General features: G+C 43.8%; 1 protein-coding gene across 1 annotated transcript in view; it reads left to right on the top strand.

The window, feature by feature from the left end:
- ARHGAP31 (Rho GTPase activating protein 31) overlaps positions 1-12226 on the top strand; it is a 117176-nt gene that overhangs the window by 78162 nt on the left and 26788 nt on the right. Inside the window, exons 7-8 of the mRNA XM_068546698.1 lie at positions 5751-5949; positions 8016-8140. Coding sequence (XP_068402799.1) covers positions 5751-5949; positions 8016-8140 — 324 coding nt within the window. The remainder of the gene's footprint in view (positions 1-5750; positions 5950-8015; positions 8141-12226) is intronic.

Below are 12226 nucleotides of genomic sequence, written 5' to 3'. Positions count from 1 at the left end.
ATTATAGTTTTTTACAAGATATTGAATATAGTTCCGTGTGCCATACAGTAAATCCTTGTTGTTTATTTTACATATGGTAGTGTGTATCTGTTAATCCCATACTCCCAATTTATCCCTCCTCTCCTTCCCCTTTGGTGACCATAAGTTTGTTTTCTATGTCTGTGAGTCTGTTTCTGTTTTGTAAATAAGTTCATTTGTACTATTTTTTAGATTCCACATATAAGTGGTATCATATAATATTTGTCTTTTTCTCAAGCATTTCTTGAGTGCTTACTTTGTCCTGCCCTGCATAGGGCACTAGGCATACAGCAGTGAGTGTGTGGGTGCGTGTATGCAGAGACTAGCTAGCATTGAAACCCACTATATACAAGAAAAATATAGCTATTTCACGCTGGATGTGATGAGATGCAAGATATGATGTTTCAATCCTGTAGTCTCATAATAACATAATTAACCCTAGGAATGCACTGGTATTGGTTTATGCTGATTGAACTCATATGAGCCTAATTTGTAAAAATCAAAAATCCAGCTGATCAATAAGCCTGGTAACTACCATTTGTGTGAGGGTGATTTTCCAGCATTAGCATACGTCACATAACTGGGAGGGCTTATTGAAACACAGATTACTGGATCTCATCCCCAGAATTTCTGATTCAGCATGTCTGGAGTGCTGCCGAAAATTTGTGTTTCTAACACGTTTCCAGGTGATGGAGCTGCTGCTGGTCAGGGCCCACACTTGGAAACCAGTGGTGTATGAGAGCTGTATCTGCAAAATATTTGTATTAGCTGATCAAAACATTCTTTTCTACTTTGGCTAATATACTTGGGAAGATCAAGTATAACCATCAAAGTAATCAATTGCAATTAATATCAAATTTTGATTTCTGGTGTAATTGTTCCCATCCCCATCCTGTCCTCCATGTGGTTTATGATCTTTCTTTTAAAATTCACGTACCATAAAATTCACCACTTTAATCATTTTAAAGTGTACAATACAGTGGTTTTTCGTGTATTCACAGAATTGTGCAACCATCACCACTATCTAATTCCAGAACATTTTCATCACTCCAAAAAGAAACCCCATACCCATTAAGCAGTCACTCCACATTTTGTCTTCCCACCAGACTCTGGCAACCATTAATCTACTTTCTGTTTCTGTGGATTTTGCCTCTTCTGCACATTTCATATAAGTGGAATCACACAATATGTGGTCTTTTGTGACTGATTTCTTTCACTTAGCATATGTTCTCATGTATCGGTATTTCTGTTTTTTATGGCCGAATGATATTCTATTGTATGGATATACCACGTTTTATTTATACATTCATCAGTTGACGGACATATGGGTTGTTTCTACTTTTTGGTTATTACGATGCTGCTGTGAAGTCATGTACAAGCTTTCGTGTGAACATATGTTTTCAATTTTCTTGGCTATATGCTTAGGAGTGGCTGACGTTTCTTTTATCTTTATTTTAACTCGCACATTACAGATGTATTTTTTTATTGTAAGCATATAAATCCTTTTTGAAAGTAAATGAGAAATAATATGCTTTCATTCATTCATCCTTTTGAGTCAACCAGTAATTTACTGGGGACTTATTCTGTGCCGGGAACCATGGCGGGCACTCCACATATATCATCTCATGGTCTTATCACAACAACCATCATAAAGTTATCAACCCTCTTTTATACATGAAGAACCAGAGAACCAGAAAAGCTTAGTATCTGGTAGGACTGAACACTGAACCTAAATCTTCCAGCCTGTGCTCTTTCCTTACCTTGTGCTGACTCTGAGAGGAAAAAATAGTTAAACAGATAAATAAACCATTGTGGAGAATTAATGACTCTTGGGAAATGTTCTTCTTGACAGCAGATTCCATTCATGACTGTTAATGTTAAGGATGTTCCTAATTCCAACCTGGAAATGCCTGTTCTTTTTATGACCATTGCCTTAATCAGCTTTTGTCCTGCATATTGAAATCCAATTTCCTCTTGAGCCTTTAACTCTTGATTGCCTCCAATAATTATTATTCAGTGCATTTCATTTAAATGTTCTTGTTATGAACTCTTATTGACTTCGGTACCATACTTAATGTTTACACAAAATGGAATAAGTCATACACTCTGGAATTTGAGATTTAGAAATAGGGTTCTACTTCAAATCAGAAACATTTTAGAAGTCATAGAATCCAACACCTTTAATTGATAGATGAGAGCAATGAGGCCAGAGAGATTGTGATATGCCAAGGTTTATTAAAACATAAATATGTAGTATTGGACACCTCCTATGTGCCAGACACTGTTCCAGACACTGGGGACAGTGTCCAAAATGGCAAAGCCGCTGCCCTGCATAGAGCTATAGTCTGGTTGCAAAGACAAACAATAAATAAGTTTACAGATAAATACATTATCACTTCAAAGACGATAAATGCCAGGAAGAAAGTACAGCAGGATAATGCGATCGTCAATGACTTGGGGGTGTAATTTTGGTACAGAGTGGACATGGCCTCTGAGGAAGTGATCTTTGAACTGAGACTTGAATGACAAAAAAAACCCAGTCATGTGAGGATCTGGGGGATGAACGTTCCAAACACAGAGAACAGGGAGTGTAAAAGCTCTGAGGTGGAAAGGAGCTCATCGCGTGGCAGAAAGTCAGCCAGTGTAGCTACAGAAATGCAGTCTCCAAAGTGGGGTGCCCCACCCAGGGGACGCCAAAGACCAAAGTACCAAAGTATGGGTGTTGGAAGAAACTATTAGAATTCTTTTCCATTGGTTTTATTGTATACTTTGTAATTTCTATGATGTTGTATGTTTTCTATTACACATAAAACAAATACAGTGGTATATATGTATAATTTACAACTATATATATGTGTATACAATGGGAGTATACATTGAAAAAATTTTACTGTATATTTTTATAGACCACTGTGTCAGTGGGCAACGAGGACAGAGGGAAAGCAGATGGAAGGTCCTGGTCGGTCATGCTAAGAGTTTGGTTTGTCCTCTGTGCTGGGGAAAGCACTGGAGGTGTTTGAGCAGGGCGTGCGAGATCTGAGCATCTGGGTGGCTGTGTGGAGCAGAGACAGAAAGGCTAGAAGCAGGGAGACCAGTTAAGGAGCTATGGCAGAAGTCAGGAGGGAAATCATGGTGGCCTGGACTACATCTTCCTCAACGTACGTCCCAATAAACGTATCTTCAATAAGTTGAAGATATCGTTAAGTCAAAAATGCATTGAAGGGGCTTCCCTGGTGGCGCAGTGGTTGAGAATCTGCCTGCCAATGCAGGGGACACGGGTTCGAGCCCTGGTCTGGGAAGATCCCACATGCCGCGGAGCGACTAAGCCCGTGAGCCACAGCTACTGAGCCTGCGCGCCTGGAGCCTGTGCTCCGCAACAAGAGAGGCCCCGATAGTGAGAGGCCCGCGCACCGCGATGAAGAGTGGCCCCCACTTGCCGCAACTAGAGAAAGCCCTCACACAGAAACGAAGACCCAACACAGCCATAAATAAATAAATAAATAAATAATTTTTTTAAAAAAATGCATTGACTACACCTACCCTACTGAATATCATAGCTTAGCCTAGCCTACCTTAAACGTGCTCAGAACACTTGTGCTTGCCTACAGTTGGGCAAAATCATCTAACACAAAGCCTATTTTATAATAAAGTGTTGACGAGTTCATGTCATTTTTGAATACTGTACTGAAAGTGAAAAATAGAATGGTTATAAGTTTACTGCTTGTTTACCCTTGTGATCACGTGACTGACTGGGAGCTGAGGCTCCCTGCCGCTGCCCAGCATCACAAGAGAGTATTGTACAGAGTATCACTAGCCTGATAAAAGATCAAAAGTCAAAGTACGGTTTCTACTGAATGCATGTTGCTTTCACACCATCCTAAAGTCGAAAAATTGTAAGTTGAACCACTGTTGAAGTTGGGGACTGACTGTGCATGTTAGCAGTGGAAAGGAGGAAAGTGGCTGGATTCAGGATATATTTTGGAGGTAGAGTTTCAGAACTTGCTTATAGGCTGGATGTGGGGGAGAAGGGGTACATCAAAGACAGGAATCAATGAAAAATACCTACCCCAGGTTTGGCTTACACAACTGGGTGATCCCATGGTGCTATTTACCGATTTGGAAAGGATGGGAGGAGGTACCAGTTTGGAGATAAGGAGCAAAAATCACAAACTCTGTTATGAGATGTAAAGCTGGAGATGCCTATTGAACATCTAAGCAGAAATGATGAGTAGGCCTTAGTATACCGGAGCCTGGAACCGTGGCAAGAGGTGGGTGCTAGGTTTCCTGATCCTGCACCTTATGTTTTTCTTGTTGTTCCAGTTGCTCCCAGAATGATTTAACATTTTAAGTAAATAAATAATTAAGTTTAAAAAAAATCATAAATAATCTAGGATCTATGAACAAATATTGAGTCAATTACATTTAAATATTTTTAATCTCCTTTGGATTAAGTGGGAAAACTGGGTTAAAGTTGGAAACTTCACTGAAAAATCTTTAGGATCACAGATTTATCTAACTGTAGTCCTGCTGAATGACGGCCATGCTCTCCTCCTTGGAAACACCCCAGAGTCACATACAGTCACATTGTCTGCAAGGCCTTTCGTCAGTGGTTTTATTTCTCTCAGAGAGGGTCATGCTCTGCAAAGAGAAAGAGTGCCATCGAGGTGCTTTCTGAAAATTAGCTGAATCCTATACCAAAAGTGATTTCTTAGTGCCAATTGGTCCAAATTACCCTTGAGTCTCTTTACCCCTTCCAAAGTTACAGAAAACTGGCAAGGTTGCCAAAATACTAAGTAGAGGCAAACTTAGACCTCTTCGTTTTTACTTAGATCAGAGTTTCTCAGCCTTGGCCCTGCTGGCATTTAGCGCTGGATAATTCTTGTCGAGGGGCTGTCCTGTGTATTGTAGGATGTTTAGCAGCATCCCTAGGCTCTACCTATTAGGCGCCAGTAGCATTCCCCCACACACCTGTGACAACTAAAAATGTCTCCAGACATTGCCAAATGTCCCTGGCTGGAGACAGGGGGTACAAGATTGCCCCAATTTGAAAAAAAAAATTGACTTGGAGAAAAGAGATAATCGTGGACACCATTGATCTGTCATCATCACTTCCATTCTTTAAAAAAACTTACAAGGAAAGAACTGGCTTGCATACACTTGAAGATGATTAGGTAGTGAATAAAAAGCCACTTATCTCTTAGGGAATAGCATAGCCATAAAATGTCTTTCTACTGCAGAGATACAAGGCTAGGTAATTTCAGGAAAGTCGAGGCTCCAACCTTCAATGCCCCTGGAGCCTGTGTTCTCCAGCTGCGGAGAGGAGCGGCAGTATCCTGCCCTACCCTAGCTGAGTGAGGCTGCCTCTGTGGCTGAACGCACATTCCCGCCTGACCAAAGCATTAGGCAGCTCCCAGGGGCAAATACCCACTACTGTCGCTCTGGCCCACAGTAAGTGCTCAGTATATTTGTTGTGTGCATGAATGAATGAATAGTCTGAAAAGTACAGGAATGCAGGCTACCTTCTGAAGCCCCTGTGTGCCCTCTGGTTGGTCCGGCCAGGAGAGCTGTCAGAGCCCCCAGAGTGTAGTCTCTGCCCTATAGACCCCACCACGCCCAGGAGAAGCCCCTGTCAGGAGGTCAGGAATGGAGGGGCTGTGGATGGGGGCTCTGGCTGGAGCCAGTGCCCAGGCCTCCTCCCAGGAGGTCTATGAGCTCTTCTCTCCTCTTTACAGAAAACCAGCCGATCATGAAGAGCCTGACGTTGCCAGCCCTCTCCCTGCCCATGAAGTTGGTGAGTCTGGAGGAAGCTCAGGCCCGGAGCCTAGCTACTAATCACCCTGCCCGGAAGGAAAGGAGAGAGAATAGCCTGCCTGAGATCGTCCCTCCCATGGGCACCCTCTTCCACACGGTCCTTGAGTTACCAGACAACAAGTAAGTGTCCTTCTTCCAAGTTCTGGGAGATGTTTAGGTGGAGGGGGACGGAAGAGGAAGCGATAGAGTCTCAGGGCTGTGACGGCAGCATGGGCTGGGGGTGTGGTCTGGGTTGGGGGGTAAGGAAGCATTCCAGAAGAGAAGGGAGCTGCCTCCACGACATTCACCAGCGGCTGATGCCTTCACTCACTGCCCCAAAGTCATCAAGACCTTGAGCTCCCACCGGAGATCCCTAGTACCATGGTGTGGGTGGGGCTCATAGGTGTCAATAATCAGAACTAAAACCCTTTACTCCTTAGTTGACACAAAATAAGCTTGACATTTTCAAAAGGAAGGTTGCAAAACACAGAAACTTGACCCCCTCCTCCCACCCTGCACCTCCCACGGGACCTATGGAAGGCGTAGGGATGAGCGGAGGGCAAGTTGACAGAGAGCACCGCTCTGGACTGGGAGCTCTGGGAACATGGCGCCTGGGGACGTGCATCCTGGCTTCTGTCCCTCCTCTCTTACCTGTTGGAGCCCTCCCTCCCCTCCAAAACCAAACACCATTCTCATTCACATCTTCCCTCCCTTCTCCTTCTCACTTATTCTGTGGTAACCCTGGTCTCCACACATCCCTCTCCCACCCCCGTGCCCCACTGTAAAAAGGAGGCAGTGACTGAAGCAGGGGTCCGAAATTCTAGGCAGACAGCAGGTGGAGGGGCCGAAAGGCAATCTTTTCACTGGAGAGTGTCCGCCTTGCTGTTTGGTCAGTGAAAGGAGGTATGAAAACAGACCTCTCAGACCTCTTATTAGCGTCTTCCTCACGATGGCGAGGCTGTTTCCCCCTGGGGAGGGAGAAAGAGTGCTGCCACGTTGCACAGGGGTAGGGGGCGCCTGTCACACTGTGTGCTCTGGGAAGGGCACCTGGAACTCACCTGGCAAGAAACCCCTCTGTTTCCTGAAGTGCATGGATGGTTCTCTCTCTCTCTCTGTCTCGAAAGACTGATCCCCACTGCCCCTCCCCCCTAAGTCCCTGGAGAATAAGACTTCCACTCAGGGATCAGGAAGAGTACCTCTGAAGGACAATCAAGTTCACTTTCTCTGTGCCTTCATACCATACCTCAAGGTATGTGATTATGTCAAATCCACCCCAAGACCTAGTGCTTGAAAACATCAGGCCAGATCCAATAGAAACCACTAAGCACTGCAGATCTATCTCTGATGGACTGTAAAATCATGCTGCGCTTGAGACCTCGATGTTCTATGAGAACCCTGCAGAGAAAAGGTCCTCTGTGGATCCCACAGGTTGCAGGGTTTCATCCTGGAACTTTATGAAGTCTGATAGCAAGGCCGGCTAGAGCCGGGCAAGGCCTCTGTGATGAACCCTGGTGGCACCAGGCCCTCTGGCCCAGTCTAGCACTCAACTTTCCCTGCTTCATCAGAGAAATGAGAGACAAAGCCAGAAACACAGTGACTACCCTCTGCCTTTCTCTGCAGTGACCGCTGACCACACCCAGCAGCCTGCAACTCTCCCAGGCCAGGCTCTCTTCTAAGTTGCTTTCTCATCCACCCCCTTTCCGGTCCACCAAAGTCTACCCCAGCCTCCTCCTCGCCTGTGGATGTCCCAGCAGTGTGGCTGCAGTGCAAGGAGCATAACAGGACTGAGGTCTCTGGTCTTTAGTGTTTACTCCTGTAAAAAAAAATAAGTATCTTTGATAACCCAGGACTGAAGTGCTTACCAGAATTCCTACCAGAATTCCCAGAGCTGTGGTTGCTTGAGACCTCTGAGTCTGCCACCGACCCCTGTCTCTGTTTGCCCCCTCCCCTGCCTGTAATAGCACATCTTTGTCCCTTCCCCTGGGGAATGTGGTCCTTCACTCTGACTCATGAAAACCTAGCTTGGTCATGATGGGCATCCCCAGACAGGGTGAGAGTCAGGCTCAACTTGGATTTTAGAGAGGAATTTCCTGATATGTCAGAGCTGTTCATAACTAAGAACATGTTTGGGGTATTCCTTCTTAGTTTAGAAGTCCCAGTGAAATAGCTAGTTACCAAACTAACCCCCTGTGGCTTGGCTCCTTTAGAAGAAAGCTCTCCAGTAAATCAAAGAAGTGGAAATCAATATTTAACCTGGGACGTTCTGGATCAGACTCTAAATCAAAGCTGAGTAGAAATGGGAGTGTATTTGTGAGAGGACAGAGGCTCTCAGGTAAGAATCAATGGCAGTTATATTTATAAGATTTTTTTTTTTTCAGTTCTGTTTCTTAAGTCTTTGGTTTGATTATGTCAAACTCACTAACCCTGAAAGAGAAACTTATAAATTAACTGAAGAGTCTTTTCGGTTTTTTAAAATAACTTTAGATTTACAAAAAATTTGCAAAAATGGTACACAGAGAACCTGTAGACCCTTCACACAGCTCCCCCAAATGTTAACATATTAGATAACTGTAATACAATGATCAAAACCAGAAAATTAATATCAATATAATACTATTAAATAATTCACAGACGTTATTCATATTTGGCCAGTTGTCCCTCTGATGTCCTTTTTCTGGTCCAGGATCCAGTCCAGGAACCCGCATTGCATTTAGATGTCATGCCTCTTTAATCCTCCAACCTAGGACAGTCCCTCAGTCTTTCTGACCTTGACATTCTGGAAGAGTTTTGGCCATTTATTTTGTAGAATATACCTCAGATTGGGATTGTCTGATGTTTTCTCATGGTTAGATTGAGGTTATGTCTCAATGTGTCATATCAGGGGGCACATGAAGTCAACATTTTATTGTTGATGTCAATTTTGAGCACTTAGTTAAAGTGCTATCTACAAGGTTTGTCCCTGTACAGTTACTATTTTTTTCCTTTGCAATTAATAAGTATCTTGTGGGAGATATTTTCAGACTATGCAAATATCCTTTTTTCTTCATACTTTCATCCATGCATTTTAACATCCATCAGTGGTTCTTGCCTGTGACAGTTATTACTGTGGTGTTTGCCAAATGGTCATTCTCCATTTCCATCATTCCTTCTACATTTATTAATTTAACTCTACTGTAAGGAAGATCTGTCCCTTTTCCCCCAGGGTGAGGGTCATGATTTTTATTTTTTTATTTTTTAAATTATTTATTTATTTAATTTATTTTTGGCTGCATTGGGTCTTTGTTGCTGTGCGCGGGCTTTCTCTAGTTGCAGCGAGCAGGGGCTACTCTTCGTTGCGGTGTGCAGGCTTCTCATTGAGGTGGCTTCTCTTGTTGCAGAGCACTGGCTCTAGGTGCACTGGCTTCAGTAGTTGTGGCACGTGGGCTTCAGTAGTTGTGGCACGTGGGCTCAGTAGTTGTGGCTCATGGGCTCTAGAGTGCAGGCTCAGTAGCTGTGGCACATGGGCTCAGTAGTTGTGGCTTGCAGGCTCTAGAGCGCAGGCTCAGTAGTTGTGGCGCACGGGCTTAGTTGCTCCACGGCATGTGGGATCTTCCCGGACCAGGGCTCGAACCCGTGTCCCCTGCAGTGGTAGGCGGGTTCTTAACCACTGCGCCACCAGGGAAGCCCCAGGGTCATGATTTTTAAATAGGAATGCTGCCCTGTGGGAATTATATCTGAGTAGTGAATAGGAATTGATGCAGGAGGGAACTGAGGGAACCACTATATAATGGGGAATATAACCAGTCCGGCTGAATATTGTGTCAGAAAGCGGAGGCCAAAGAAATTTGCCACAAAGACATTTAGAGTTATAAATTGAAAGCATGATTTTTTTAAAATGAGGGCAATTGTTATGAAAGCAAGTAGTAAAAGGTAAATGCACAAATGTAATGAGCAAACTTGATTGAATACTAGTTTGAAAAAAAAAAAGGACTACAAAAGATAATTTGGGAGACAAATAGATTGGATTTTAGATGATACTGAAGAATAGTACATTCTCATAGTGTGCTGATGGTTCTTAGGAGACATATGCTAAAGTTGATGTATTTAAGGATGAAGTGTCAAAATATTGAAACTCACTTTCAAATGATTCAGCAAAACATATGTATGTAGGTAGATAGATAGATAGAGATAGATACAGCAGACATGTGGCAAAATGTCAACCTAGGTGATAGGTTTAGAGGTCTTCAACTTTTCTGAATGTATGAAATTCTTAATAATAAAGATTTGGGAGGGAAAACTAATGCCAATAGGAAAAAATGAGGTAATATTTTTAAGGACCTTCCTCAAGCCCAGTGATAATTGTACTCCAAGGATCATAAAGCACAGATGTTAGAAATTGTCACGTTGGCCTATTGGAGTAATGAGGGATGTCACAGGGTATAGCAAGTACAGTGGTTTAGGCTGTAAGTAATGACAAATCCAACTCAATTGGCTTCTGCAAGGAGGGAATTTATTGGGACACCCAGATGTAGGGAAGGCTTCAGGGGTGGTTTAGTACAGTGGCTCTGTCTCCATTTCTCCTTTTTTTCCTCAGCTATGCCCTCCTCTGTAGGTCAGCTTTATCCCCAGACTGGCTTCCCGTGCCTCCACAGAGTGGCTACAATAGTTCTAGGCTTTACCTTTGACCCTCACTATAACCAGAAGGAGAAAGAACATCATTTCTGGTAGCTTGCTCCTAAGGGCAGGGACCCTTCTTTCCCGGAAACCCCAATTAAGTGTCTGTCTGCCCCCCTCCCTCCGCCCCACAATAGTAGCCTTCACTGAGTCACATGGGTCAATCCCTATGGCTACAGGAGTGCCCTGTGCTGATTGGCTTAGGCCTGGGTTCCTGAACCAATCACTGGCATGAGGAATGGCATTACGCCCCTGTGTGAGGAATGAGATGCACCCAAGATGTACAGGGCTCTGTGAGAAGGGGAAAGGGAAATGGATTCTGGGTAGGCATCTACAATATTCATTATATAGGGAAAAATGTCTTTCACAAAATGGCAAGATGGCCAGGTGAAGAGGGCAGGTTGCTATAGGTATGGTAGAGCACATACAAATCAGAAATTAGGATTCTCAACGGAGAATTTAAGGGGGAGTACCTGGCAGGAAACCCCTGATCTAATAATAGATTTGCTGAAGCACATCAGAGAGCCCTTCAGTTACAGAATCAGTGACACAATGAAAGAGTTTCCCCAAGTAACAAAAAGTTTAAAAAAGTAGAACAAAACAATCGAGTAAAAATAGATTAAATGATTTTCTTTGATCTTGACTTATGAAGATTTCCACCCCCATGTGGTTTTCAAAAGGAAGAAGCCCCAGGTGCTGGATCAAACAGCGGTAAACTCACAGAATGCACAGGATGTCCCTGGCCAGCTTCTCAGCTCGGCCGCACCTCAGAATCACCCACAGAGTGTGGTCCACACCCACAGCAGCTCTGCCTCAGGGGTTCTGCAGTGAAGTCAGAGTACTGGTAATTTCTAAAAAGCTCCCCAGGTGATTCTGATATGCAGCCGGTGTTGAATACCACTGCTATCTCATGAATAAGCTAATCAGAGATAGTTCATCAAACTGGCTGCATTTTGATGGGATGCGGGGGTGAAATTAAAGAACCATCGGCGTCAATATAAGTGGCTCTCTGTGACCTTGACTACTGCCCGAGTGGCTGCTTTTCACCAGAAGAGTGTTGCTGGATCCCTAGAAGCTAAAGACTTGGGGGTAGGGAGTGGGGAGCCTTCTGGTCATAACCCACCAGCATGGTCACTGTAAATGGCACGTGGGCTTGCTATGTTGAAATATGCGTGTGAAAAAAAGAAATCAGTGGATTAACATATTTATTGATAAATAATTTTTAAAATCTTTTTTTAAAACTCCATATTTAAGAGCATTTTAAAAATTGATTCACCATGTATATAGTATTGGGGGGTTTTTTTGGTGCAGGGGCAGGGGAAGGGATTTTTTTTTTTTTTTTAATTATTAGCACCTTTCAAATTATTATTTATTTATTTATTTATTTATTTGGCTGTGTTGGGTCTTCGTTTCTGTGCGAGGGCTTCCTCTAGTTGCGGCAAGCGGGGGCCACTCTTCATCGCGGTGCACGGGCCTCTCACTATCGTGGTCTCTCTTGTTGCGGAGCACAGGCTCCAGACGCGCAGGCTCAGTAGTTGTGGCTCACGGGCCTAGTTGCTCCGCGGCATGTGGGATCCTCCCAGGCCAGGGCTCGAACCCGTGTCCCCTGCATTGGCAGGCAGATTCTCAACCACTGCGCCACCAGGGAAGCCATGTATATAGTATTGGGGGGTTTTTTTGGTGCGGGGGCAGGTGAAGGGATGTTTAACCATGTTTAGAAAATGGAACAGAAATAGGAAATACTAAAGGATAAGAAAAACTTGGG

Source organism: Eschrichtius robustus, chromosome 6, assembly GCF_028021215.1.
Source record: "Eschrichtius robustus isolate mEscRob2 chromosome 6, mEscRob2.pri, whole genome shotgun sequence".
NCBI lineage: Eukaryota > Metazoa > Chordata > Mammalia > Artiodactyla > Eschrichtiidae > Eschrichtius > Eschrichtius robustus.
The sequence above is the reverse complement of the archived record's forward strand: the minus strand, read 5'-3'. Positions and strand labels throughout refer to the sequence as shown.